At 34.6% G+C, this 27790-nt stretch overlaps 5 protein-coding genes across 11 annotated transcripts; 1 reads left to right on the top strand and 4 right to left on the bottom strand.

Moving 5' to 3' along the window:
* The first annotated feature begins 246 nt into the window (after positions 1 to 246).
* LOC102613639 (CSC1-like protein RXW8) lies at positions 247 to 7643 on the top strand. 2 transcript variants are annotated; one of them, XM_006472283.4, is made up of 13 exons: positions 247 to 393; positions 469 to 574; positions 764 to 1047; positions 1141 to 1287; positions 1650 to 1713; positions 1827 to 2036; positions 2582 to 2758; positions 3994 to 4292; positions 4677 to 4953; positions 5342 to 5620; positions 6558 to 6791; positions 6874 to 7051; positions 7137 to 7643. In XM_006472283.4, exons 3-13 carry the CDS (start codon positions 767 to 769, stop codon positions 7217 to 7219), a joined length of 2229 nt encoding a protein of 742 aa, XP_006472346.2. In that variant the 5' UTR covers positions 247 to 393; positions 469 to 574; positions 764 to 766; the 3' UTR covers positions 7220 to 7643. The 2 variants fall into 2 exon arrangements, with proteins under 2 accessions (XP_006472346.2, XP_006472347.2); XM_006472284.4 differs by having other exon boundaries at positions 300 to 351.
* LOC102613051 (uncharacterized) lies at positions 7528 to 8886 on the bottom strand. 3 transcript variants are annotated; one of them, XR_008054766.1, is made up of 4 exons: positions 8719 to 8886; positions 8210 to 8584; positions 7835 to 8120; positions 7528 to 7716 (listed from the first exon to the last, which is right to left on the bottom strand). XR_008054766.1 is itself a non-coding variant. In XM_052441528.1 (3 exons), the coding sequence occupies exons 1-3, from the start codon at positions 8791 to 8793 to the stop codon at positions 7893 to 7895; spliced, it is 672 nt and encodes a 223-aa protein (XP_052297488.1). In that variant the 5' UTR covers positions 8794 to 8886; the 3' UTR covers positions 7718 to 7892. The 3 variants fall into 3 exon arrangements, 2 of the variants coding, with proteins under 2 accessions (XP_052297488.1, XP_006472345.2); XM_052441528.1 differs by lacking the exon at positions 7528 to 7716 and having other exon boundaries at positions 7718 to 8114; XM_006472282.4 differs by lacking the exon at positions 7528 to 7716 and having other exon boundaries at positions 7718 to 8120.
* Positions 8887 to 13994: 5108 nt separating this feature from the next.
* Positions 13995 to 16679, bottom strand: LOC102614136 (branched-chain-amino-acid aminotransferase 2, chloroplastic-like). Of its 2 annotated transcripts, none has more exons than XM_006472286.4 (10): positions 16510 to 16679; positions 16148 to 16218; positions 15827 to 15998; positions 15467 to 15643; positions 15221 to 15352; positions 15039 to 15137; positions 14765 to 14881; positions 14575 to 14670; positions 14363 to 14475; positions 13995 to 14265 (listed from the first exon to the last, which is right to left on the bottom strand). In XM_006472286.4, exons 1-10 carry the CDS (start codon positions 16588 to 16590, stop codon positions 14154 to 14156), a joined length of 1170 nt encoding a protein of 389 aa, XP_006472349.2. In that variant the 5' UTR covers positions 16591 to 16679; the 3' UTR covers positions 13995 to 14153. The 2 variants fall into 2 exon arrangements, with proteins under 2 accessions (XP_006472349.2, XP_006472348.2); XM_006472285.4 differs by having other exon boundaries at positions 15827 to 16001.
* Positions 16680 to 18854: 2175 nt separating this feature from the next.
* On the bottom strand, positions 18855 to 21936 carry LOC102614611 (branched-chain-amino-acid aminotransferase 2, chloroplastic). 3 transcript variants are annotated; one of them, XM_052442613.1, is made up of 10 exons: positions 21776 to 21936; positions 21513 to 21586; positions 21036 to 21207; positions 20647 to 20823; positions 20426 to 20557; positions 20246 to 20344; positions 19930 to 20046; positions 19742 to 19837; positions 19416 to 19528; positions 18855 to 19278 (listed from the first exon to the last, which is right to left on the bottom strand). In XM_052442613.1, the coding sequence occupies exons 1-10, from the start codon at positions 21836 to 21838 to the stop codon at positions 19164 to 19166; spliced, it is 1158 nt and encodes a 385-aa protein (XP_052298573.1). In that variant the 5' UTR covers positions 21839 to 21936; the 3' UTR covers positions 18855 to 19163. The 3 variants fall into 3 exon arrangements, with proteins under 3 accessions (XP_052298573.1, XP_006472350.2, XP_006472351.2); XM_006472287.4 differs by having other exon boundaries at positions 21755 to 21935; XM_006472288.4 differs by lacking the exons at positions 21513 to 21586; positions 21776 to 21936 and adding an exon at positions 21309 to 21493.
* Positions 21937 to 24227: 2291 nt separating this feature from the next.
* LOC102615117 (homeobox-leucine zipper protein HAT9-like) lies at positions 24228 to 26008 on the bottom strand. Its single transcript, XM_006472289.4, has 3 exons — positions 25069 to 26008; positions 24877 to 24956; positions 24228 to 24776 (listed from the first exon to the last, which is right to left on the bottom strand). The coding sequence occupies exons 1-3, from the start codon at positions 25444 to 25446 to the stop codon at positions 24452 to 24454; spliced, it is 783 nt and encodes a 260-aa protein (XP_006472352.2). The 5' UTR covers positions 25447 to 26008; the 3' UTR covers positions 24228 to 24451.
* Positions 26009 to 27790: the final 1782 nt, after the last annotated feature.

Below are 27790 nucleotides of genomic sequence, written 5' to 3' on the forward strand. Positions count from 1 at the left end.
GAACTTCTTGGTTTTTATACCTTTTTGATAAACAAGAAGGACTTGCATCCAAAAAACCCAAACAAAACAAAGGCATTATTAGAGAAAGAAATAACTGTAATTGAGTGACGAGAGAGTCAGTTAATCAGTAAGCGAGTAAGCGACAGGTCGGCGGTTCCTAATTGTTGAGTCTCGCATTATTGGACTCTTCTGTCCTTGTCTTCCACGTGGCGCTCCCGTAGCTTTCGCACAATTGGTATTTTGAATCAGATAGAGCGCACTAAGGTGACAACGTGGCATTCCTGCATTCTCTCTCCGTGTATCAACAAATTACGTGTTCGATGTAATGGCGAACATAAACCTTTCTTTCAAGTAAAACCCAACTTCTTTTAAATTTTAAACGACAAGAAAAAAGTATGCTTGCAATTTCTGGGGCTTTCGTTTTCGGTTTCTCTGGTTTCTAATTTATGCAAACTGCTTTATGTGAAGTGGACGCAAAGCGTGGCAACGGAGTTTAAGTTTTGGTGCAAACTTCACTATTCAATTTCAGCGCTTTCAAAGTCTCTTTGCTTTCGTGGCTCCGGAACTTGCACAGGTGCTCCTTTTTTACTCCCTTTTTGACATTCTTCTGCGGAAATTGAGTTTGATGTTGTTTAATGCGAATTAGAATCTTGTGTGTCGAACATAAACTCAGGATTTTTGCAGAAAGATTTGCTGTTGAGATAGTCATAGATTTTTGTTAGAAAACCTGATGTTTGGTTAATTTGATTTGATAAATTGGAAGGGGATGGAGCTTTCTGCTTTCTTAACTTCTGTTGGAATCAATTCAGCAATAGCCGTTTTGCTGTTTTTGCTGTATTCGGTATTGAGAAAACAACCGGGCAATTTAAATGTGTATTTTGGACCGAGGCTTGCATTGGCCAGTGAAAGAAAAAATTATCCTCCGAGCTTGCTGCGGTATTTGCCCTCCCCAAGTTGGGTGGTCAAGGCTTGGGAAACAACTGAAGATGATATATTGGCTCTTGGTGGCATGGATGCTCTGGTTTTCGTCAGGATTATTGTTTTCAGGTGATTTAAACCTTGCCCAATACTTTACATATGCCAGAAACTTTTCGTGTTGTTGTAGTTTTACTGATCCTCAGTGCTATTTTTTTTCCACAGCATTCGAATCTTCTGCATCGCTGCTGTCATTTGCATGTTTCTAGTGCTTCCGGTGAATTATTATGGGAAAGAAATGATCCATCATGATATTTCTTCAGAAACACTGGAAATATTCACAATTGCAAATGTCAAGGAAAGTTCAGAATGGTAGGAGCTCTATATAATTTTTTGGTGAACCCACAAGCATATGGACTTTTTTTTCTTTTTCTTTTTTTCCAATCCATACCAACAACTTTACATACACTCGCCTAGGTTATGGAATTTCTTGGAAACCTGTTTCTTCTGATTTCCAGTTTTGCAGTAAAAGAGGTTGAGAGAAAATTGACAAAATCAATTTCAGGAAGTCAAAATTTAAAAACCTTGCTACACTTTTCTTTTCTTTTTTTTTTTTTGGTGGGGGGGGAGAGGGTTCATTCTCAACTGTGATGTCAGTGCAATGTTTTGAACCTGTGGTAAAATACATCATAAAAGAGAAGTGGTTACTTATTGTTTGTTTTTCTTTTTGTCAGGCTTTGGACTCATTGTTTTGCTTTATACGTCATAACCTGCTCGGCTTGTGGTCTCCTTTACTTTGTAAGGATTCAAAACCTGTATATCTCATCTTCCTCTCTGTAGTTACATTATATTATAGTGATTTTTCTTAACAAGTCTACTATTTTGAATATTTCCTCAATCAATTGATTTAGGAGCATAAAAGCATCAGTAGAACAAGATTGGCATATATTACCGGATCTCCTCCAAATCCAAGTCACTTTACAGTTCTTGTCCGTGCTGTTCCTTGGTCTGCTGAACAATCATACAGTGAGTCTGTGAAAGAATTCTTCATGAAATATTATGCACCAAGCTACCTATCACACCATATGGTTCATCGATCTAGCAGAGTTCAGAGACTGATGGTGCGCATTTGCTTTGAGTGATTTCTGATGGTGAAGTATTCATCAGAAATTTATTGTTAAATAGCTTTTTGAGATCAGAATTTTCTTTAGCTATTCTGTTGTGTCTCCAAAATCGGTTTTGAAACTAAATGAATTTCATGCATTTTTATTCTCTTGATTAAATGTTACAGTTTAATTGTGTAAATAATTTAGATTGAATAGATGACGTTGGAAGCATTGGATCTCAATATGTTGACTTCGACTTCCTCAAATCAGCATATGATCAAATCGACAGCCATAGAGTTCGGGGTTGATCTATTATATTGATATGTAATGCAGGATTATGAAGACATTGGAATTAGTTTAAGAGTCATTCTAACATTCTTTCTTTTTAATATGCCAATAAGTATGATCGTAGACCATACATTTTTGAATGGTAGCAGAATAGCTGGAGAAAGAGTAACTCAAAAAGTTGTTGGGTCACAGTATTTAGAAAAGCGAATTAATTTAGGAAATATCTGACATTTTCAATTTGGATATCTGACCATGCTTTTTTCTTTTGGTAGAATGATGCGGAGAAGATCTGCCGGGTATTCAAGGGTGTTTCTGCTGAGCAAAAGTCTAAACCATGTTTACTGCCATGTTTTTGTGGAGCTCCAAATTCTTTTGAAATCCTTTCTAATGAACCAGATAATGTTAGGGGGAACATTGGATTAGATATTTCGAATTTAGCAACTGAGAAGGTAAAAACTCTTGGCACAAGTTCAGCTACAATTTGCGTTCTACCGTCGTCATGGTTGTTTCTCAACCTTAATGGTTTTGCTATCAACATGTTAGCTTCTGTTGGATATTCTTACATGTTGAATAGATTTTGTCCCAACTGATTAAACGTCTAAGAAAAGGCCTGATGATGCTACTTAAGACTAACATGCTTCCTTTTCTGCATGGCCAAAATTAAACCTGTACCTGTAGCAATTCTGTGACCCATAATATTCTGTGTTGTTATTTAGTTAATCTGGAGTTTTCAAACATTTCAACATAAAAACTTTCGGTTAAGCTTTGATACCATGTCAAACAACTATTAATTCGAAAAGCTTGAGCTCATAAGGAAAATGGTCAACAATATTATGTACCTAGATTTTTATGCATTTTGAGAAAGCTATTATTTTCACTTGTCACATGGTACACAAGTCATGTGGATCTGTTATGTTGCTGGATCTTCAGTTCCTATGTTGAATGTGCTTATATTTTCCTATATTCTAAATTCCAATCCCCCTTTAGATAACAACATTTTGTAAACGGCAATTCTTGATATGGCATCGCTGTAATGTGGGCTTTAGTTTGGTTGCATGAATGCATTACATTATTAGTAGGTTATTAATTTGTTTATAAATTTTACAGACTGGGATTTTTCTCGTTCTAGATTTACCTGTTTATGCTTTTAAGTATTTTGTTTGTCTACAACTTATATTTGGTAATGTTCTTAGGATTTCACTACCTATTTAGTTTCAGTTTTGGCATAAATGTGGTACAAGCCTTTACTGATCCCCATGTTGTCTACGCATGTCGGAGGTTAAGAGCTACCACAGTTAATAGATGTGTAAATATCATTTATGTGGTATGAACTATTTGATTTTATTTTGACTATGTTGATATTCATGAACGTCATGAATTTTATGTCTTTCTTGTTCTCTTTTTGTTGCTCTTTATAAGTAGTAATTGTGATGCATATTTCTCATAGAGTTGCTCCTGAAAATTTAGTTTTTCATTTCTGTTTTGCTTCCTCTATAACTATGATCAATTCTATTCAATTTACTCTATATATATATATATATAGATGGAGTAATGTAAGTCTTGTATATGCTGCCGTGGTCTGAAATCTTGGACCATATCTTCAAGTAAATGTGAGCTGGTAAGCTTACAGAATCTGGGAACAGGGCAACATTGTGTTCTAATATATATATTGGTCTTTATGCAGGAGAATGCAGTTGCTTTTGTTTGTTTCAAGACTCGCTATGCTGCCGTTGTTGCTGCAGAAATTCTTCACTCGGAGAATCCCATGTTATGGGTAACAGAAATGGCTCCGGAACCAAATGATGTTCTTTGGTCAAACCTTTCTATACCATATAGACAACTGTGGATTCGCAAAATAGCCGTACTCGTGGCTTCTATTGCATTCATGTTTGTTTTTCTTATTCCTGTAACATTTGTGCAAAGCTTGACTCAACTTGAGCAGCTGTCTCATGCTTTTCCATTCCTGAAAGGAATGTTTAAAAAGTAAGTATTATACCAAGACAGTGATTGTGCAAGGATTATTTGTTTTTTATTTGTCATCTGTTACATGCATTCTGGACATGGCACACCTGTTGGTCTAGAACATGGATAGGATATGTCAAGCTAAACATATTGGACATAGCAAACTTGATGCGAAGTTCCGTGCAAACTAACTTGATAATGAGTAATGTATGATTTTAAGGATGTTGGTGGAAAGACTCTAATCAATAAAAAGGTTACATAGGGTTATATGGATCCTACTTCCTGTCCAACACATCATTCATTTTCAGAGAATAGCCTGATGAAGAAAAAGCATACTTGTTTATTTGACAGTCTCTGAACTATAGATGAACTTGTTTTGAACTTTTCTTGTGCTTATATATGCAGGAAATTCATCAGCCATGTGGTAACAGGTTACCTACCAAGTGTCATTTTGATTTTATTTCTGTATGCTGCTCCACCAACAATGATGGTGTTTTCCACAATTGAGGGATCTGTCTCACATAGTGGGAGGAAAAAAAGTGCATGCATCAAAGTTTTGTACTTCACAATTTGGAATGTTTTCTTTGTTAATGTTTTATCGGGTTCCGTTATTGGGCAGTTGACCAAGTTGTCAAGTGTCAAAGATGTACCCAAACATCTCGCTGAAGCGATACCAAATCAGGTGATCTCTCCATGGTTCTTGAAATGAATCAATTCTTTTCATATATCAACCACATTCTATTAATGTTATTCTGATGCAGGCTTTTATGTGAGCGCACCATTTGTTTCTGTTTTGCCTGATTAAAGACTTCCTAAATGATGACTGAGGCATTTACTTACATGGATTATAATTTGAATCTATAGAAGTGTTGTGTTTAACCAGTTTTAATCAGGAAGATATCTAATAAATGATTACAAGTTTCCTGATATCATTAAGGGTTTATTATCTAGCCCTCTGTAATTTGACTGATCTAATGAAAAGAATTTTGTAGTTCCTGTATTTCCTTCACAGTATCTCAAAAACATAAAATATAATTCTAATTAAAACTTTCACGTGTGAATTGCTGCAGGTTGGCTTCTTCATGACTTATGTTTTAACCTCAGGTTGGGCAAGTTTGTCTGTTGAAATCATGCAGCCTTTTTTTCTTCTCCGGAACATTCTGAAAAAGTTTATATGCAGAATAAAAAATAATCCACCGAATGGCACTCTATCTTTCCCATATCAAACAGAAGTTCCAAGACTCCTCCTGTTTGGATTTCTTGGCTTCATCTGTTCAGTTATGGCACCCTTGATATTGCCTTTCTTGCTGATATACTTTGTACTTGCTTACCTCGTGTACAAAAACCAGGTTTGTATTTCCAATCTTAAAATCTAAGTCTATACGTTCTTCCCTCTTCAATTCTTATATGCTTTTCTTCAGATTGTGTGCAAGGAGAGTGCTAATGGTCTTTATCAATGGTCTCTGATAAAGATATAATCATTTTTTTCTCTGTCATCTGGAGTTTTTATCCATTAACAATTGAGCTTAGTGAAATTTTTTATTTGAATCGTGTGTTTTTTTTCCCCCTTTTAAAAAACTCCATAGAGCGCAGCTATGTGGATCTTTATTCTGGGTTCAGTGGACACCTCAAAATTTGTTTCATAGTGTCAGTTTGAAACTCAATTATGTTGTGTTGAACAATCATTTTCTCAGCTTTCTCGTTTCCAGACCATCGAGAAGATATATTAGTAGCCCCCCCCCCCCCCCCCCCCTCTCTTTCTTTTGAAAAAATCTATTAGTAGCTTTGGTTATTTTTACTTCATTATTTTGACATGTTTTTAGTTGCTGCTATCAGAGAGCTATAGATTATCTTCATCTGTCTAGGTTCAAGTTTGCAGATTACAGACAACAGTGAAATTTACTTGTTGCAGGTTTATTTTTTAGGACTATACTTGGTGGCTAATGTCATCATGTCGTATATGTGTTTATTTTTTATCGGTATTTTTCATCCTATGTAAGAAGTTAACCTAGTAACATGTAGACAGATAACCAAATCATTCAGTTCGTTTCACATGAAACGATTGAAAAGGTTTAACGAAAAAGTGCCTCTCTGTTTATTAATCATCACATGAAAGTTTCTTATTGGAAACTCATCTCTATTCTAGTGCTGCATTTACTTTGTGCATCTGTAAAAAGGGAATGGAAAGTATTGCTCAGAACCATTGATGGATAGCTATTTGTTTTTGCTTTTACTCTCTGTGTGTGTATTTTTTGCTAGTGTTGATCTTGCAATTGCTTTTTCCAGATTATAAATGTGTATGAGAAAAGTTATGAAAATGGGGGACAATACTGGCCTATTGCTCACAAGACAATAATTGCTTCATTGGTATTGACACAAATTATAGCTCTTGGAATCTTTGGGATTAAAAAGTCACCAGTTGCATCCGGTTTCACTATTCCACTTATTGTTGGCACTCTTTTATTCAATGAGTACTGTAGACAACGATTTTTTCCTTCATTTCAGAAGATTGCTGCACAGGTACCATGGAAATTTCTTCCTTTCTATTTTTGTACGCTTATGTGTGTCTGTGTTCCAAGTTTGATGGGTTATTTCTTCACAGGTTCTTACGCAAATGGATCAACAAGATGAGCAGGGTGGGAGGATGGAGGAGATTTATCAACAGCTGAAATCTGCTTATTGCCAGTTCAGGTTAATTTCTTTGGATTTATGCAACGTTAGACAAGCAGACCAGCAAAGGGACCAGGATGGCATCCGAGATTCAGAGGCAGAGACAGCAGGTTTGACTGAAAACAAGTGTTGGAATACTCCCTCTGTCCCAGATCAAAAAATAATTATTCAGTTGTCTCTGTCTTACTTTTTCAGAGATTGGAACAGCCGAACAGCAAGTAGATGATACTGGGACTGCTGATTGCTATATGGATAGACAAGGACCCATTTCAAAGTGAATTAGGTCTACCCATCATGAAACATCAAAATTCAGGTTGTCCTTGCTGGTGAAAGGTGCATTGATGCATTATTTGGTTGAATATATTTGTACAGAAACAAGCAATGTACAGAAGGTAGAACCAGGATGCAGAATTCAGTTATTTGTATGCAGATCAGCCTTTAGCTCTTTCTCTGTTGTTTTTTAAATTTTACACCCAGATTTTTTTTGGTATGCATGGGTGTGGAAAGCTGTCGGTTTTGCACAGTTGTATGATTCATTGAAGAGAGTGAAGTAAGAAAGGCATGTACCTTCTTGAATTCTCGAGGATTGAAAGAAGTGAAAAGAAAAAACAAAGTTGTATATAGACGCCTGGTTTTGAACAAGCTTCAGAATTTTGGTTAGAAACTTTTTGGTACATCCGAAATATAGATGAATTTGAGCCTTTTTTTTTTTTTTTTAATTGGGGCCCCGCCCAACATCATTTGGAGAGATATTAACCTCCTCAAGACAAAGTTGCTGCACATAGAAAATTAAAACACTAAAAATATAAGAATTATGGAACAAAAATGTCACGCATTGTCAAGCAACAAAAGTTAGCGTCAATGGTTCAACGATTGAGAGACATGAAGCATACATTTTGATGTACAGGAGCAGCAAAATTGCACTCAATTCAACCTTCCGCATCCTACGGGCTAAGTGGCATTTTGATTCGACGTAGAATTAGAATTCTCTTCACTGGATTTATCATTTTCAATTACTTGCATAACGGGCCACAATGCTTGCAACAATCCACCATTTCCAACGTGCAAGAGGAATACTCGTTGTTTTACCGCAAAACAAGCAGAGACAAACTTGACAAGAACAAAGAAGCAACTGATGCTTAAAAGTTGACGCTCCTGATCCTGTCCCTGTCCCTGTCCCTGTCGTTGAACAACAACAAAACGAAATCAGAAAAAGATCAAGCATACGCAGAGGAACAGGATGAATAAGAAGCTAATTATAATTATACCTCAGTTACAGGAAAAAGTTGGTTTAATGTCTCTCTGGAAAAGTCAGACAACAAGCAGCCAACAAGGAGACCGAATGGAATCATCAGTTCTTGATTTGTAGAGATGGAAAATACAACATCCGATAAGGAGCTGAAGATGAAGAATGTAACAAGAGACCACTTGAGCGCTTTCTTTCCAAGTAAAAGCAACCTCTCAAACAGTGTATTCTCAGCTTTCTTCCATTGAAATTGCTTCACTGGTTTGGGAACAGCATCCCACAGCCTCTTTTTAACAGTTCCCAATTCCAATTTGGCCTTATTTGGTTCGCCACTCTGCGCTGTTATTGAACATTTCGAAAGGATTTGGTGGCGGAAATGGGCTGACAGTTTCTTAATCTGTACGTATGAAATGAACCAACAAATGCTACCCACTTAGAAATTTGAAAAAAAAAAAAAAAGAAGAAAGAAAGAAGGCGATCGATAATCGATCAAAAATACAAATATATATTAAAATAACAGGAGAAGGGTACCTGAAATTTGGCACTGGGAGTGAAAGACACTGCTACTGGTACAGGCACAGAAGTAGAAGACGCCAGAACCGCCATCACTGTTAGCGGCAACACGTCACCTGAGCTTTCTTCTTTCTTCTTTAGGGTTTATCAGGTTGGTTACGGGTATGTAAAATGGTTGTCGGCCCATTAATAAATTTGGATTAAAAAATTTAAAAAAATTATCAGTCATATAGTTTTAAATGACACCCGTATTAAACGTAGGCTCCGTTTGGTACAGCTTATTAAATAGAGCTTATAACAATAGAGCTTATAGTAATAGAGCTTATACCAATAGAGCTTTTGGACAAAAAGTCATTGGGTGTTTGGTGTTGAGTGTTAGAAAATGCATATTTATAAAGGAGAAAACCGTCATTTTACATTTCAAGTTTTACTAACAACCCTTACTTTTATGTATTTAACCTTCTTGTGATTTAATTACATGTGTTTTATTTTAATTAAGTATTTTATGTATTTTAGGGGCATTATAGTCATTTCACAATAAAAGAGAAATCAGACGGCAAAACGGACATCACTTTTGAACTCAGGACGATCAAAAACCTTAGGAGGAGCATAAAAGGAAAAATGGCACTATTCATATGTACGGTACTATTCACGTGTACGGTACTGTCTACGTTACTGTTCACAACACTGTTCACATAGACGGATGATGACGTGGCATTGACCGATGATGTGGCATTGACTGATGAGGTGTCACGATCCTGTTGGACTAAAATTCTTATGTACTGTTGATAGTGACGTGGCAGCATATCAGTGGACGAAAAATCTCGTGTACGGTGCATGCATCACACAGGATTATTTTCAACCAAACCGCGTTACTGTTCATCCGGGTCAAACCGCGTTACTGTTCAAAGTCGGGTCAAACCGTGTTACTGTTCATCCGCATGGTCAAACCGTGGACTGTTGATTGATGACGTGGCGCAATCCTGAGCGTCCAAACTGTTTTTAATCTGATGGCCATGATTTACTCCATGTATCTATAAAAAGGGGGTCTCTCCCCCCTAATTTGATATCTCTGAATCCATTTTTGGACTCTGTTTTCTGTAATTCCCTCTCCATCTTGTATTTTCTTCGTATTTTAATAAATTCCCATTTTGCCCCTAGTTCAATTATGAGTGGCTAATTTTCTTTCAAGCTTGGGTTGAAGGTGAAGTCTCAACATGTGTCATGGGCTTTATTTGGTAAATTTATTTTCTCTTCCCCTCTAGTTTTTGTGGATGTTTTGACTTCTCGTCGACAAATAATACTAATCTTGTCTAGTACCGCCTTGGTTTCACCGGCCCTCTAATACAAGGTTATTATTATTTGGCACGATAAGCCCTTAGCACCATATTGATTAGAGCGTGGTTCATGAGGTGTGGATTCCCCCCTCATGATTTAATTGGCATTAATAAGGAATATTTAGCCCATGATGCATGTTGATGCGGATCCGAATACCCAAGTACGTCATTTCAATAGAATTATCTTCAATCTATTCTCGCAATTGCAAGTCCAATTTTAGAATTTATTATCGTCATTTCAATTCTAATTTTAGAATAATTTAAATCACTTCCACCACAATTCCAACCACCCATTTACAAAATTAATTCTATATATAATTAAAATCCACCTCCTCGTGGGATCGACACTCGTCACCATTAGTCTATACTACAATAGATTCGTGCGCTTGCGAGTACATTAAAATTTGCACAATATTTGGTTGCAATAAAAAAAGTACTTTTGAACCATTAAACTATGTGATATTTTTTATATTATATATTTTTAGAAAAGTTCTATAACCTCTACTCCCAAAAGCTCAAATTTTGAGCTTTTGCTAGTAGAGGTAAATTAGCTTATTTAAGCTAAAAAAACTCTACTAAAAAAATAACCAAACACTTTAAAAATTTTTAAAAAGTGCTTATACGATTAAATAAGCATTTATTCCTCTTAAATAAGCCATACCAAACATGCACGTACTACAATACTTTTTACATATCTTACTCATTTACCTTAAATTGACAAAATACTTATGCGGTTCATCAATTTGTTAACTGCCGTTTGCAAGCGCTGTCATCATAAGGGTAATCTAGTCTTTTAAGATAGAAGAAACTTTGATTAAAAAAAAGATATGTCATCTCATTTAGCTAGTACAAAATGACATGTCATATGATATATATTGATAAAAATGACATGTCATCCCATTAATCGGATAATTGTTAATAATTGCTAAAAAAAACTACTTTACAACATAATCTACCCCTCTAAAATTTAACCTAAATTTTTGAAGATCTACTCCTCCAAACTCTAAATGTAATTTTTTATGATAAAATATGTATAATTGTAAATAATATGTTGTTAATAATTTTTTATAATATAATATGGATATTTTTTTTTACAAATAATCGTTAATAATATGTACCATCATATTTTTTAATAAAAAATTTATTGTTAATAACAAAATTAAAAAAAATTGTGTATTGAAAATTTATGTTAATTTTTTGGGTAAATCTATCTTTTTACCTCATTTTGAGTTTTAAGGGTGAAATAGTCAATTTACCACAATTATGTTAACTTTCTAAATGCAGTTAACGGATTGGTGGACGGCATAAGTATTTTGTAAACTTAGGGTATACGAGTAATATACGTGAAAAGTGTTATAGCATATTTGATATAAGTGTTATTTAAAGATATATAACTGATAATTTTATAAAAATCTACTCATTACAAGGCCCTTTGAATCTTGTTATATTATTGTTATTATTATTATTTGTAGAGTTGGGTCTGGTTGTTGTTGTTATTATTGTTATTGCCGTTGTTATCATTATATATACTATTAAATGAGAATTGAGTGGTATATTTGGATTTGAATTCGAATTCGGATTAATCTAAAGTAATAGACTGCCTTCATTATGTTGTTGTTAGTAAACACCATTACTTTTTGTTTTAGATCTTCCAAATCATTGTCCGAGGAGATCCTTTTTTAATCCTTTGATATATACACTTTACTATAGAAGAAAATTCACCACCACTCAATTTTATAATTAAGGATTGAGTCCCATCTATGGGGACTCTAATCGCTGCCTTCATTAATGTGAAGTCAACCGCTTGGTCAAAATAAACTACTATTAATTGCTCATTTGAAAAGAAAAACACACAAAGTAGAGATTTTGAATTACATTTATTCATTTAATTTGTATTGTTTAATTGTAAAACTAACGTGTCAAATGAAACAACCAATCGGCTAAATTGATGGTTACCATGATTGTTATTTCCTTGAGTTATTCTAAAAGTTACTTGGAATCCCGCTTATTTTCTTAGAGATTTATATAATTTTATAGATCTACGCCACCTCCATTCTGTAAATCTATCGATATTCTACTAGGCTATTTTATAAAATTAAAAAAAAAGGTTTTATGTTTTACCCGAAACTTTAATCATCGTTTTAGGTAAATAACAAAGAATACAGAATAATAGAACCGTTGCATATACAGAGCAAGTTTCAAATATTTTGCCTAATTAAAAAAATAAACAAATATTTTGATGATGTTGTTGATGCAAATTTTTTGCTTAATGTACAGCGATTGTTTTGTGTTTTGGACTTTTTTCAAAATCCAGTTCTGTGGCTTATTTTTTCCTTGAGGCGAGTGTTTCAAATTACATGTCTCCTTGTCGTTAATTATTCTGCAAAAAGAAACAATTATCAAAGGGTGCCGGGGTTGCCGGCAATAACTCTCTGACGCTCAAGTCAACCTTTTAAATTTGATTGTAAAGAGAGAATTTAGAGAGAGAAGGACAACATTTCCTTACCCTTTTTCTCTTACCTTCAAATGGGGAGTCTTGGTCTTTATATAGGCAATTTGATCCATGAGGTGAAGGTGCCATCATGACACGTGGCATTGTCTTAGTGACAAGTGTCTGCAAAACTCATGCATAAAGACACATGTCATTATGTGTCAAGCTTGTTCATAACAAGTAATCTTTGGACATTTGTCATGTTTTTGGGCTATTAACCTTTAATGAACTTTAACTTAAATTCAGCACTTATATTGGTTCATGACAAAGAGGATTGATTTTGCAACATTTTGCCTGTAAGTGCATTCTGTACTTATATTTGTTAAATCATGCCTTTGATATTTTGCCAAAGCCTTGCCCTTTAGGCGTATTAAGAAATATTTTCTAAGTGTCTAGGTCATTTTTTGCGAGGAATGGATCTAGGTCGTTCTTTATAAAGAATAGACATAGGTCATTCTTTGTTAAATCATGTCTTTGGCACTTTGTCGAAGACTCGCCCTTTGGGCATTTTACTTAGAAATATTTTCTAAGTGCTTATGTCGTTCTTTGCGAAGAATGGACCTAGGTCGTTCTTTGTAAAGAATGGACCTAGGTTGTTCTTTGTTGAATCACGTTTTTAGTTTTTTTATCGTGTCTTGCATTTAGACGCTTTAGTCAGAATTGTTAGTATCTTGACCGTTCTTATGGAGAACATATTTGAGTTATTTTATATAAAATAATTTCATTGAGCTTATATTTTTCGTGGGTTTGCATCTTTCATATTTTGATCTAACATATGTCATTCATGATCTCGACACAAAATGATTAGTAGGGCTTGTGCTAGCTGGCCTGTGGTGCTGGGAGAGAGTATTGTTTTATAAAGATAATTATATTTTAATTCACTGATTAATTAAAACAATTCTATTGAGATAAATGGATATAAAAACATTATGATAAAATAAACCCAAGGGTAGTACCGATAATTATATGCATAATCGTCTCAGTCACATTCTTTCAACTATTTTAAGCGCAGAACTTTTATTAAAAGAGGAACAAAATTACAAAATAAAAAGCAGCTAAACAGATATAGAGAATACTATCCAAATTTTTTTTTTTTTTTAAAAAAAACAGATATAGAGGAGAATAAGTACTTCTACTGTAGGGCTCTCTCTTTGAGAATGAGAACAAGAAGAAGTCAAGTCAGTACTAACTTGACTGATGACTCAGTAATAGAATTTCTCGCTCGTCGTTGACCAATTTAATTTAGTTGGTTCTAATTTTGGTTGACCAAATTGGATTGAAGGGGATTCGGATCCGGAATGAATCTTGGAGAATGTTCGGGTGTGAATAAACACATAGTTCGCTATTTTGTATTTTTTTTTTCAAACTTCCATGTTCTATTTACTAATACGACCAATGTATGAACTTATATATATATATATATATATATGTATATATATAAATTGAATCATCTCAAATCACACGAGTTAATGTTCATATTTCTTTCATTTATTAAGAGCAGCTTTGATGGGATTTAAAAATACATGGAAACTTTTTTTTTTACCTTACATAATATGGGGCCAACAGCATTTTGTAACGACATTCTGTAAGTAAGCATAGCATTATTGGTGTTTAAACTTTGATTTTTAAACCTCCACAGTCCATCCTTTCTTATCCTCAATAACACCCGTTTGAATTCCTACGAGAGTTGAGTACAATTCCTGATACACCGAGCGTGACCCTGTTTTAAATTCAACTCTGCGTAGGTTTAAATCGCGTGAGAAAAAACCAGTTAGATAATGGCAAAATTATATAAATTAAGTTGTAACACGTTGTCCCACTTTACGTTTTGTACCTTTTATTTTGATATGTGATACTGCCCACTGGAGCAACAACTACAGCGGTTCCAGTGCAAAATACTTGGTCGGCATTGATCAGTTCGTCCACAGGAATAACACGTTCCTCAACCTGTCACAAAAGGAATATGTTACGAGTTCTAAAATTTTTAAGAGTTAATATGCTCCTTTTTTGAGATTTATAGGCTGAAAAATGAAGATATATCGTCACCTGATAGCCATAATCCCTGGCAATTTCAATTACACTTCTTCTGGTAATCCCTTCAAGAATAGTTCCATTTGTAGCGGGAGTTGAAATTACATTGCCCTGGAATGATTTTAATAAACGCACATCATTCGATCAAGAAAGCAAAGAGACTGCTTGTGATATCATATGTATGTTTCAATTAACAGGACAGTACCTTTACAACAAAAATGTTACAAGAAGAGACTTCCTCCACATTTTTCCTATTGACCGAGTCAAGGTACAAGACATCCGAAAATCCTCTGCTCTTGGCTCGGATTAATGCTTTCAGAACCTGCAGGCAAAGATAACGCGTGAAAACATACAGGATACGCAAAAACCTTAATCCATGACTGAGCTTTAGCTTTCCTGATTCCTGGTGAAATTCAGGTGTTGATGAAATGACAACGACTACAAGCTTCTCTAACGAGTGTTGGAGAGAATTCACTTACAGGAGCATAATTGCTGATTGCTTTTACCCCTCCAGCGCCGCCGGGGGCAGCACGGACAAATTCCTCTTCAATGTACAAATTCAGTGGTGCCGAACCTTCCTGTATTAAAATATTTAAATAATCAAATAATCCCGTCAGTTGATCTGAAATGCGTTGTGTTTAAAATGGTACATAAAATTCACCTTGAAATAGTTTCCGACAGGGGAGGCATATGCGAGGAAAGTGTATTCAGGTGCTGGACCCAAACCCAACACAGGGCCGCTTCCTATGAGCAATGGCCTGATGTACAGTGTGCCTTTTCCTGGAGGAGGAACCTATGGCATGCAGTTGTGTTTTAAATTAAGACAAGTTATTGCAGTAACAAATATGTTTTCGACGACCATATACTGTACACGGAGGATTTAATTGACATAATCATTAGTCATTACCCAACGCTTGTTAGCAAGAGCTATTTGTTTCACAGCGTCGACAAACTGATCAACGGAGGGTGACGGCATGCACATCCTCTCGGCACCTATCTTCATACGGGAAGCATTTAGATCTGGCCGGAAGAGAAGAATACGCCCATCTTCTGTCCTGTATGCTTTTGTTCCTTCGTACACTCCCTGGAATGTTTTTTCAAACACCACGATATTGGTCAATATATTGACTTAAGAAACAATTGTCAATAGACAGCTAGTCTTTAGTTCAATTAATACAAAATTGTTTGTTCCGGTTTACTCATCAGGATCCACAATACAAGTAATTGTCTGATCTAAATGTTTCTGGAGAACTTATTTGGAGCTTGCCTGTCCATAATTTAAGACTGCTGCTGAAGGGCTTAGCTCAATGTTTGCGTACCGACTAAGCTGTCCTTGTTTGAAATTTTCGTGTTTAGAACATTTCATGGTGTACATATAATCAGCGGGCTTGATACTAAATCCAAGATTATCCCAGTCCAAATCAGCGTACTCATCATCACTGCTGGCATCGTCATCCAATAACATAAGGCCAAATTTAAAAGCATTAAAAAGTAAAGACTAAAGAAGAAAGAACGTTTTACAAGTGTGATATTATTAATTATGTTAGCAAAACTATCGAGCTGCATTGTCGATAGTCATATGTGTTACCTGAAAACAGAGGGTTTGCCCGGTTGTTGCAGAGAGGCAACATGAGATGTACAGAAATAGCAAGCTCCAAGCTGCCCAAAAAAAAAAATAATAATAATTTCCTTAAACTTGGGGGCTACATCACCTAACTGGCAGCTCTATCCCGGACCCTTATTTCTCAAAGCATGATACTAAGAATAGAATAACCTACGACTAAACCTCAAAGGCAACTTGACAATAACTTGCGGTACTGAAACTACCATTCTGATTTGGGAACCTTTTATCAAAATCTCTGCCCTACGATGATTTATCAGGCAATATATTATGAACATATATGAAATCAATAAAAGAAAGAGAAAAAAAAAAAGAAAAAAGAAAAAGACCTTGGACGTCAAAGAAGAAGCAGCAGGTCGAAATAAGTGGATCAAATTGCGGAGGCATGCAGCACCATCCTTTAGAATCATGATTCTTGTGTTGTTATTTGCAACAGTGTTCACGACTTTTGGCAGAGTTAATAACCGAGAAGAGAGAAGGATGGAGAATTTGCAAATGCAGAAGCAAAGCGGCAAATATATATACACACATAAGACAGAAGAATTCTACACGCATTAAAAAGTGACCACGTTAGGTTTGCCTGAAAATTGAAATATGGAGTTTGTAGATTGTGTTTAGAGAATTAACATTTTCTCTTGTTAGTTATTAGTTTATTACTAAATATGAGGGATAAGCAAGACTTGGCGAAACGTAAACATATCCATCCAACTTCAATGTTTCATTTTCTGCTCATAATTCCACATCAGACATGTCGTCGATACTGAATTTTGAGAAGTATTTTATTATTTTGTAGAAAATCTTTTGTACGTATGTTATAGGGATGTAAAACTCTCCAATAGGACCAAGACACATTTATGACAGAATTTTTTAAAAAAAATTGCACACCATATTATTTTATTGATTAGTTATATCTTATACGTTACATCACAAAGTATTTTTCATTATTTTGATAAATTCTTAGGGTCATATGATAATGAGACGATCCATTAAATAAAAAAATTTGCAAGTCGCACCTATTTTTTTATATATTAAATTATTTGATATTTAAAAATTATATTAAATCTCGAGTAATTTAGATTTGAACTGGGTGGAACCATTAGAGCGCTAAAAAATTCATAATAAATATTTAACATAATTATATTCTTAAGTCTCGAATTAAAAATTTTAATTAAATTAAAACAACTCCATATCACTTCGCATCCAATTATTTATTAAGAGTAAAAGCAGCATTAATGGGTCCAATACTATTAATGGCCCACGGAAGTCTCTCTCTGACTGGCTGACTTCTATCTTTGAAAAAAAAAAAAAAAAAAAAAGGAGGCGTTGGTAGCTATGAAGTTTGTCCAATTACCTTCCTACTATTGAATAGATGGAACGTATATAAAGAATACACTTGATGTGAAACGAGGGTTAATAATTTATTTGGACTGCTGCGTAATCTTTTATTGACTTGATTTCTCTTGATTTGTTGCTTGACCCGAGGGAGTAGAATCTGCTCTTACAGAATGTATATCTCATTGATTAATTCTTGCCTTTATATATAAAGAGAGAAAGTGGGTTTTCAATAGAAAATTTCTAATTATATTAAAATTAGAAATAAATTAAAAGATAAATAAAAGTATATATTTCATACAGTATAACTATTAATAGATTGTATTAGAATATGTATTTTTTTTATCTTTTATTTAATTTCTAATTTTAATATAATCAAATATTCTTAATTATACATTTTCTCATACGATTATTCGAACATATTATTTATATAGTTTAATAGAATCCGACTTACTATAAAACCAATAATATTTTTATTGGAAATGGAATACTTTCATGGCTACAGCAGCTGCTGCCGTAGCTTTATATTAATAAGCATCAAGGGTGTTGCTGATGAGGACGATGATTGATAATTGATGAACCAGATCATTATCTTTTCTTCGTCAAGAAAGCCAATCCCAAATCCCAGTCTAATCACTCAGGTCGTTATCTTTGCTTTCTCGAAGAGCCAAACCCAGTCTAAGGCAGACATTAATAAAAAAATTCAACTCCATTTATATTTAGAAATTTCCATAACAGAAGATTTAAATAGTCCACTTATGTCTATCAAAAAAAAGAAAAAAAAGAAATAGTCCACTTATGAGATGGATGTTTAATCCTATTTGATATGTTTGTAAATGAGAAGAGTAATGATGTACGTCTTAAATTTTTTAATCTAAATTCTATCATAAATGACATGTTATTCATTAATTGGTAGGTAATTTTTTATAAGATTTAAGAAAATTAATTATGTTTTCTTTATTAACCAATTGATGAATAACAAATCATTCATGATAGTATTTTGGGATAAAAAATTTAAGATATGTAGCACTAATTAAATAATAATGTTTATGTGTTAGATATAAATTTACTTCATTTCTCATTTTTAGAAATTTTTGTTTTGTGACTTTCAAATGCTTATCCGATGACCTTTTTGGATAATACACCTTTGAATTTAAATCGGATGTGAATAATGCTCATCACTTTGCTCAAATTTCCATTGACCTCATTTACACCGCACTTCCCAATTTGTGGATTTTCAGGACTTTTTAATTATCACATATTAACAGAGAAGGAAATCATTTCCGATTCTACTTCTTTACTGGTCCATGTAGGACATGGGCCGACCCGACCCAGGTGGAAGTGACGAAAAACACAAATGTAACTCCATTAAAAATCGAATTTCGATTCTATATGACGTGCGAGCAAGTATACATTTGGGATTGCATTAAATTCTCAAACAATCAGCTATATTACAGATTTTCAGATAGTTTTAGCTTTCAAGATAACAGACTGGATATTATCAGACAAGATCTACACTTGGCTACTCGCAAGTCGCCTGAGCTCTGATATGAACGTCCCGTTTACAACTAGAAGATCCGATGATGCTTCAAGCTGAAGTTAGGCGCATGCTTCTGTTCTGTTCACTGCATACCCGATGAATGTGTACTGCCTAATTAATCTCAAATGTCCAGCCCTTGTTATCTTTAATGAGACCTGTTTGAATTCCGACGAGGGTCGAGTATAGTTCCCGACACACAGATTGAGCTCCCGTTTTGAATTCAATTCTGCAGAAACGTAAGCAGTATGTGATCACACAAGTATTATCCACGCTTTTGCTTGATGTTTGTTCTTTAAATGTCATTAGTTAGTTCTTGTAGTGGCAAGAGAAATTGCAGTCACTGTATGTAATGTAATTGGTTACCTTTTTCCACGATATGTTATGCTGCCTACTGGAGCAACGACTACTGCAGTTCCTGTGCAAAATACTTCATCAGCCTCCAGCAATTCGTCGACTGGAATTGTACGTTCCTCGACCTGACCCAATTTGAATGTTTTTAGAAGGCATGCACCAAGGATACATAAGATACAAGGTGAATCGATAAAATATGACTGTTGATGAGTAAAAGAAAAGAGATTACCAAATCCTGCTATCAAAACTAGAAATCACCAATTGTGTAAAATTTTAGAGGAAATAGATGTACAACACGTCAGTTAACGTATGGTTCCAAATAATAAAGGATATCGTACCTGGAAACCATAATCAGAAGCAATTTCAATTATGCTTTTCCTAGTAATCCCTGCAAGAATGGTTCCACTTGTAGCAGGAGTGGAAATAATATTGCCCTGAAAAGATTTTAGGATAAACAATGGGAAAAGAGTGCAACATAAAGCAAAGATATAAGAAATAAGGTCCAGAATTTTGAATTTAACAGTACCTTTAAAATGAAAATGTTACACGAAGATACTTCCTCAAGATTTTTCTTATTCACTGAGTCTAGGTACAAGACATCAGAAAATCCTCTGTTTTTGGCTCTGCTTATTGCTTTCAGAACCTACATATATAAAAGCTTAGTTAAGCTACAACGTAATTTTTTTTTAAAAAAAGTTCACAATTGGCGGCAAACAAGACATCACAGTTTATAAAAAGAAAAACTAGTTCCATAGAAGTTAAATTAAACTAATGGCTGGTAAGGTAGTGTTGTGATCATTCAACTTCTTTGCAAAGAGCATGAGAGAGAAGTATTCGCTTACTGGAGCATAGTTAGATATGGCTTTAACGCCTCCAGCTCCACCAGGAGTTGCACGGTGAAATTCATCCTCTACGTACAAGTTCAAGGGGGCCAAACCCTCCTAAATCACACAACAGATTAATATTAACTCTCCTGTTTAAAATTCAAAGCCGGAGTAAGTTTCATGAGAAAAAGCAGCCACCTTGAAATAGTTACCAACAGGAGAAGCAAATACAAGGAATGTGTACTCAGGTGCCGGAGCCAAACCTAATATAGGACCACTTCCGACAAGTAGAGGCCTTATGTACAAAGACCCTTTCCCAGGAGGAGGAACCTGTTAATTTCAATTTATTAACTAATCACAAGAAGAAGTGAAACGGGAACCGAAAATCGTTGCAAAGAAAATGTTTTAAAGTTAATTACCCAACGCTTATTGGCAAGAGCAGTTTGTTTAACAGCGTCAATGAATTGATCAATTGAGGGAGAAGGCATGCACATTCTCTCGGCACCAGTTTGCAAGCGGGTGGCATTTTGATCAGGACGGAAGAGAATGAGTTGCCCATCTTCCTTTCTGTATGCTTTCATACCTTCAAAGAGTCCCTGTGTAGATATTGTATGGTTAGCTATGTTCTTCTTTTTAAAGAAAATTACTAGTTCTAGTTTAAACTTGGCTGAAGTTGTGAATCTAATTTGCCAGAAACCAATTTGTGAAAAACTAATCATGTAAAGTTTCCAATTTGAAAACGGCTGCAAACTAATCAATTGGGTCATTAAAGCAGGAAATAATGGATCAAGAAAGATATGGAGCTCGCCTGCCCATAATTTAAGACTCCTGAAGAAGGGCTCAACTCAATCTTTCCATAGCGACTCAGCCGTCCTTTCTCAAAATAGTCGTTAGAACATTTCATGGTGTACATGTAGTCCGCTGGTGTAAGACCAAAGCCAAGGTTATCCCAGTCCATATGATCAGCACTCTCATCGTCGCTAAAGAACAAAAGCAAAAATCATAAGGACATTACAGGGAGGGCAAGAGAACAGATACGTACACAATTTACAAATAATTCCTTCGCTCCTTGATATCTTACCATTGTTACAAACAGTTCAAGCTATAGGAGTTGTTCAAACCAAGGCACAGAATTCATAAATGGAGAGCATTACAGATTGAACTCATTCATTTGCATGGTTCGGACATCGAGTGTACATTATTGCTGTTATTTTATAACCAAAGCATTGAAATAATGCTGTAGAGATGGTTTACATTTATTTGCACTTTTGTAACACACAGTTACCTGTAAGCAGATGGTTCACAAACTTGTTGCAGAGAAGCAGCAGCCTGGGACGTGTATCTACAGAAATCTCCAGACTACAAAAGTTCAAGAAGGTAAATGTGTTAAGTAACTTCAACTTTAAAAGAAATAAAACGTTGATTGGTTAAATGATTCAAACTTGACGCAATTTTGAATTATTGACTATTAAGAAGAAACTCCAAGTCCAAGATATCTTGACTAAAGTGAAAAGCCTAACAGCAAACCTTGAGAAAAGCAGAACCAACCCGCAAAGATTGACTAAAATTTCGTAAGCATGCGCTTCGAATCATTGTTGCTGGCCTCATCATTCTTCTGAGAAAAGGTAGCTAGGTAATTGAGCAATATGAAGTACGGACGGAACAGATTCCCCAATTCCAAAAGAGCTGCTAGCTTGCGTATATGGAAAGTGCACGAAATGAAATCAATTTATAGTGGGCTAGACGTATAGGAAATGACACGTAACTACCCAGGAGCCAGGATTGACTTAAGTAATTAAATGAGAGATGTGCTGTTCATCTTTATAAGGGGCTTTTATGAATGTACGTGGACTTGGTCTTGCCTGGAGATTCAACGTCAGAAATAATCCAAGAAAAATCCTTTCAAAATGTGGCAAGAAAAGTGAAGTCCACACGCAGCTGTCCCCTCGAGCTTATTTTGATTTCTCGCCAACTTGATCGTGGTAGTGAATTATCAAGTGGTGGAAACCCGAACGCAGCCAACTATTTTTAGTCAGCATCGACCACAAGTTCAGGGGAAGAAAAAGAAAATACGAAATGAATTTTATGGCCACGCAGAAGATTTATTTTGAGAAATTTACCAAGATCCCTTGCTAAAAGCTTAAGGGGGGAAAAAATTAAAGAGAAAGGCTACCCGTCCCACAAGTTTATTGGCCATAAGCTGGCAATCAATTACCAATAAAGAGAGAGTAATGCAAGGAAGCCTAAATAGATATAGATTGCACCATGATATTGATCATGATAAGATATCACGTCGACAAGGCAAGTTAGGATACCATCTACATCAATAATTCGTCTTCATGTGCACTGTTGGATCAGTACGAAAAATGATGTGATAATTCTACAGTGACGGTCACCGGCTTTCAATTTTGAGTTTTTTTTTTCCCTTAATTTTATGAACCGTTGTAAATTTTCTAATATAGATCCCATGCAATCATACCTGTTTGTCGACGTTGGTCTGAACTCTGAAGGCCTAAGCACAAATTGGGCCCAGAGATAGGCCCAGTGAGAAAGAGAGTCGTTTTCCTTGGGTCTTCAAGATATTTGCATGTAGCCTAAATGACAATTAATTTGTTGCAAGCATGCATTTGACTCAATAATAGAGAGAGGCTCAATGATAACTTTTTTCTCTCTCTTTCTTTTTTCTTTTGGTTTATATGACTACTAATTTAATAGGTAGGATGTCAATTAATTTGTTCTTCGTGCCAAAGTGCATTGGTCGTCGGTTATTAAATGCCCTGTTCAATAATCAAACTTTACGAAGTATATGCTAATTGATTTGATTGGTAAAATTTTGATTTTGTGAAATTATTTATCAATTAAGAGCACAGATTATAGATATAATGTTTAGAGCAGAATTTTATTTAATCTGAAGTATTTACAAATAAAGAGATAAGTCCTCCTCTTATAGTAACATAACCATACAAATGAAGTAAATGATTAGTAAATGGATACATCATCAGTGATAAGTTCTTATGAGATAGTGGAGAAGAGATGAAGAATTATTCGGTCAAGAGACAAAAGATTATTTTGATGAACATCCATAAAATTATAATTATTTCATAACAAATTTGAAAATCCTCATCCAAAGAATATAATTTTCAGTTATGCTACTTAAAAAAAAAAAAGCAAGGTCATTAATTAAGAAAATTGTTCTAATTTCTTAATTGCGAGCGTGCAATCAAATGGTAGTAGAACTTATCGGAATGAAGATCCGGACATGAATAGTTAGGGACGCTGGGTGTTTGCCAATCCTCCTATCGTTATTGACTTCTTCAGCAATATAGGATTGGATTCTCTTTGGACTTAATTTTGAATTCACATATTTGTAAGTATATAATTAGGGTTTGAATTCATAACTGAGCTAACTTTTTTCTTTTTCTTTTTTAAAAATCATATATTACTATACATGCATGTGTGGCAGAATATTAGAAGAGTTAAGAATACTCAACACTAGATCCATATTAAATATAATTAAAGATTTATGCAATACACCAACAAAGTGTTGGCTCCACTGGCAATGGAGTCCCCTTAAGTGGCTTGATTGGGTTTGCTCCCCAGTTTGAGTCGCAGGGAAGTCGCCTTTGTTGGGAGAACCTGTGCCTCTCGGTTCGAGCGGTGACTTCTAGTCTGGGTTGTGGTACGAGCTTAAAGGTGATTCCCACAGTTGGGGCCCTCCCCAGGATACCTCGTGGTCAAAACCAAAAAAAAAAAAAAAGATTTATGCAATACTCTTTATTCATTCACCGTTAGGCATATGTGTATAACTATTATTAGACATATTTGTATCACTATTATCCTAGTTGATTGAAACATATGTGTGACGAGAAAATCATGTAAATACGAGATTGCTAGATTTTCCGAAATCCAATGTTTTTTTGTTCATCAAATCATAGATTCTTTAATTAGTACAGAAAATAATAACACAATATAGAGGGTAGCTGCTTCCCAGAACCAACAACAATATTAAACTGAATCAACATCAATAACCTTTGAATTTCTTAAAGAAAAAGGATCAAATAATCCATTCACAAACATCTTTTTAAAATTTAGCGGATTACATTTGGACATGAGATAGAGAGTCTATGCGCGAATCAACTAAACTAGTTCAAAACAAATATATGTACATACAAGAGAGAAGCCACGAACAAAAATAACAGTGTTTTGGCCCGTGAATGTATAAAGCTAGCAAAATGCAGATGGGTGGGTGAAAGAATTGTAAAGATGCTTTGATCCAAAAGTGAAAGAACTTCTACTAGTACTGGAGCCATCACCGTCACCATAACCATCACCATAAACATCACGGCCATCGCCACCGTCAAGCTTCTCATCACAAGATGGGCATACGGTAAGAGTGGGAGCAGGAAGCTTCATATAAAGAGGTGCCCCTGATAATTTCATTGATTTAAGCTCTTGCACCTCCCTCTGCAACCTCTTATTTTCGTCCTTAAGTTTCTCACAACATCTCTTCAGTAACTCACATTCTACTTCTGTCTGCTTCAACTTACTCCTACACAATAAGGAGAACAAATTAAGGACATGAGAATATATACGAACCACTTCAAAAGAGCACGCATGTATAATATGATTTGCAAACCAATTTAAGGAACCTGGCTCTTCTGTTCTGGAACCAAACTTCTACTTGCCGCGGCCTTAGATTTAACTTTTCTGCTAGACCTTGCTTTTGCTTCTAAAATACACATGATAAGAAAAATCGGTATATATAAATATAAAATTAATAAAACTTTTAATAATATTAACTAATTAATTAATCAAGAGAAAAGGAAAGATGGTATACTTACGGGGCTGAGAGTGCTGTGCTCTTTGAAGGTATCTTCTAAAGTTGCGAACTGTTGTTTGGTAAGTCTGAGTTTCTTCCTCGGACTGCCGCCTTCGTCTTCATGATGATCCCTAATTCCCTTTGAATTAGAAATTGATGATAATGCACTCATACTCATACTCATACAAGAAGCCTGTTGGAGCACATCGGTGGATTCCTTCTCTTTTGTAGCTGATTTCAACGTATTTTCCGATCGGCGCCCTAACGTAAGAGATGGTAACAATTGATCGTCTTTCAAGATTAGTTTCTTACCATTCTTTTTTTGATGATCATGATCATCAGATTGTGGCAGTGCCCCTTGGATCCCGAGACCAAGACATGTACTATCATCAAACTCCATTAATTGTGCTCAAGAATTAATATTATTGATGACTTGCGATCGATGGTACTGTTGATACGGGGCGAAGAAGAGTGTGAAGAGGCCTTCTTGGGGAAGATAATATGATTAGTCGAAGGAATTAATAAGGATGAGTAGAGTTGGGAAAATTCCCACTTATTTCCCCCTCTTAGGGTTGACTATTTGAAACAGATTCTTTTTTAAGTGTACAAAATACAATGTATAAAAACAGAAATGGTGGCATACTTGGAATTAATTGGAAAATGGATGTCTAGGGCAACATATATAGGAAGAATAATTCGTTCATTTTTACCTTCATTCTACAGGCGCCTTTTTTTTCTTTAAAGTTTGAATGGAGATGAAAGGTTTCACCCATCAAACACCAACTCTCATTCCATATTATCACTCCAGCTATTACGAAACACATTTACATTCAATCGAGCTACCAGCTACGCACAGGTGGAATTTTACATTCATTGTTCCTTCAACAAAGATTGTATTCGCTTTATCTGTGTGTGTTTGTGTTGGCAATAGCAGCATACAGACGACATACACAAACACATATCCAACTTTGTGGGTTTGTTGATCAGATGACATACTTATAGAGTTGATAAGGACGGTGCTGATTAATGATGAATTTAGTCATTTAGAGGGAGGAGACAACATTTCATAAGTGTCAATGAAGACTCATCTATTAGATGCTTGCACATGTACGTTAGTGTAACGCCAAGTCGGAAACCACTCAAACGTCCCCCACTACTAGTTAAATGCATGTGTTGCTTTCAATTAATCTCGAAATATGGACTTTAGTTATATGTTAATAATGCTACTTTGGGGTGTGTGTGTGCACACTCTTGAATTGAAGATTGTGTGTTGTGTCCTTCAATTGATAAAAAATTTTAGAGAATACTGATCTTTTAACTTACAATAACAAGTATTTATAAATATGTTAAAGTTATAACCAACTCTTAAATTACATGCACGACCTTAAAGATCCACATGATTGCATGCATCATGCCCTATATATATACTTCGCAATCAGATTAATGACAAATTTTTAACTACAATAAATTAAGAATCTCAACTTTTATCTAAGTATTTAAATTTTAATAGATGGGATCGCTTACATGTAATTGCCGTAATTGCCATATCTTCTTAGTCATTAATATTTATTAATTTTTCATAAATTATAACTTTTTATATATGAATCATATATAATAATTTCCCTTAAGTTGTTCAGTTATGCTACCAAGCACATATTTTACCTACTCTTAACTATTTAATTGCATCAACTATCTATCTTGGAAGTTTCATTTTTGGATTTTCTTGTGAAAAACATTAGTGATGGGATATGAAAACCAATGTGGTATTATCAATCCACCGACGAATCTATAAATTCATCAATGCTTACCTTATGTGGGTCATGGTCGACAATTTTATAGGGATAAGACATCTAACCGTAATACAAAAAGTTTTTATATATTTAATTTGGTTGATTTTTCATTAACAAACGCATAGAGTTCATTTTAGAGAAAAAAAAAGAAAAGAAAAAAAAAACAGATAGAGATTTAATATGTGAAAATTATTTATCAGATGATTAGGTCATGAAATCTCCAGCATTAAGATAGCATTATCCGAGCCTTCATCGTCAAAGCGGAGAATAGATATTATAAAATACTAAATGATATACGTGATCCAAGGGATGATTAGGAATAATTATGCATGGCAATTCAAAATAATAAACTAATTTTCCTTAACCTAATTAATTAATACTAACTAATACGACAAAGCAAAGATTTTTATTTTTATTTTTTTAAAGAGTTTATAAAAAAGATTCCTAAAATAATGGCATACATGGCGCGTGATTCCAAAACTTAAATTAATTGATCTTTCTTTTAGAACTCTCGTGAAGGAAAGACGAGACAAAGAGTAACATGTATATAGATACTAGGGGTGTTCAGAATCCAATCTGATCGGCTCAATCCATTCGATCCGCTCAATTCGATCCGTATAAATCCGATCCGTGAATTAATTAATTGGATATGGATTGAAAATTTAAAAATCCGCACTCGATGGATTTGATATACATTTACTTCTGTAAATCTATAGAAATCCGTGAATCCGCCAATATATATATATATATATATAAAATTAAAAAAAATATTATAAATTTAATTAAAAAAAATTATAAATGTGACATTACACATTTACATAAGCACTATAATATATCTTAGTCATTACTTAATAATAATATAAAATGAAAAATAATTAAATAATCAAATATACAAATATAACTTGTAAAAATTGTAAAACAAAATAAAAGTAAAGTCACACGCACTAGCAAAAG

The sequence above is a fragment of the Citrus sinensis genome, chromosome 5 (assembly GCF_022201045.2).
Source record: "Citrus sinensis cultivar Valencia sweet orange chromosome 5, DVS_A1.0, whole genome shotgun sequence".
NCBI lineage: Eukaryota > Viridiplantae > Streptophyta > Magnoliopsida > Sapindales > Rutaceae > Citrus > Citrus sinensis.

Bases quoted from the DNA above. Each gene is read 5' to 3' on its own strand.
- LOC102614611 (XM_006472287.4), bottom strand. From the start codon at position 21,838: ATGATGAGGCCAGCAACAATGATTCGAAGCGCATGCTTACGAAATTTT. The intron at 21,208-21,512 runs GTAACTGTGTGT...TTTGTTCTTTAG, and splicing joins TGTGAACCATCTGCTTACAG to CGACGATGAGAGTGCTGATC. The intron at 20,047-20,245 runs GTAAGCGAATAC...TTATATATGTAG, and splicing joins CCATATCTAACTATGCTCCA to GTTCTGAAAGCAATAAGCAG.
- LOC102613051 (XM_006472282.4), bottom strand. From the start codon at position 8,793: ATGGCGGTTCTGGCGTCTTCTACTTCTGTGCCTGTACCAGTAGCAGTG. The intron at 8,585-8,718 runs GTACCCTTCTCC...TCATACGTACAG, and splicing joins CTCCCAGTGCCAAATTTCAG to ATTAAGAAACTGTCAGCCCA. The intron at 8,121-8,209 runs GTATAATTATAA...GTTCAACGACAG, and splicing joins AACTTTTTCCTGTAACTGAG to GGACAGGGACAGGGACAGGA.
- LOC102613639 (XM_006472284.4), top strand. From the start codon at position 326: ATGGCGAACATAAACCTTTCTTTCAA. The intron at 352-468 runs GTAAAACCCAAC...CTTTATGTGAAG, and splicing joins AACATAAACCTTTCTTTCAA to TGGACGCAAAGCGTGGCAAC. The intron at 1,288-1,649 runs GTAGGAGCTCTA...TCTTTTTGTCAG, and splicing joins GTCAAGGAAAGTTCAGAATG to GCTTTGGACTCATTGTTTTG.
- LOC102615117 (XM_006472289.4), bottom strand. From the start codon at position 25,446: ATGGAGTTTGATGATAGTACATGTCTTGGTCTCGGGATCCAAGGGGCA. The intron at 24,957-25,068 runs GTAAGTATACCA...TGTGTATTTTAG, and splicing joins AGCACAGCACTCTCAGCCCC to AAGCAAAAGCAAGGTCTAGC. The intron at 24,777-24,876 runs GTTCCTTAAATT...CTTATTGTGTAG, and splicing joins TTCCAGAACAGAAGAGCCAG to GAGTAAGTTGAAGCAGACAG.
- LOC102614136 (XM_006472285.4), bottom strand. From the start codon at position 16,590: ATGATTCTAAAGGATGGTGCTGCATGCCTCCGCAATTTGATCCACTTA. The intron at 15,353-15,466 runs GTAATGACTAAT...TGCATGCCATAG, and splicing joins CTCTTGCTAACAAGCGTTGG to GTTCCTCCTCCAGGAAAAGG. The intron at 14,882-15,038 runs GTAAGTGAATTC...CTTTGCCTGCAG, and splicing joins CAATCAGCAATTATGCTCCT to GTTCTGAAAGCATTAATCCG.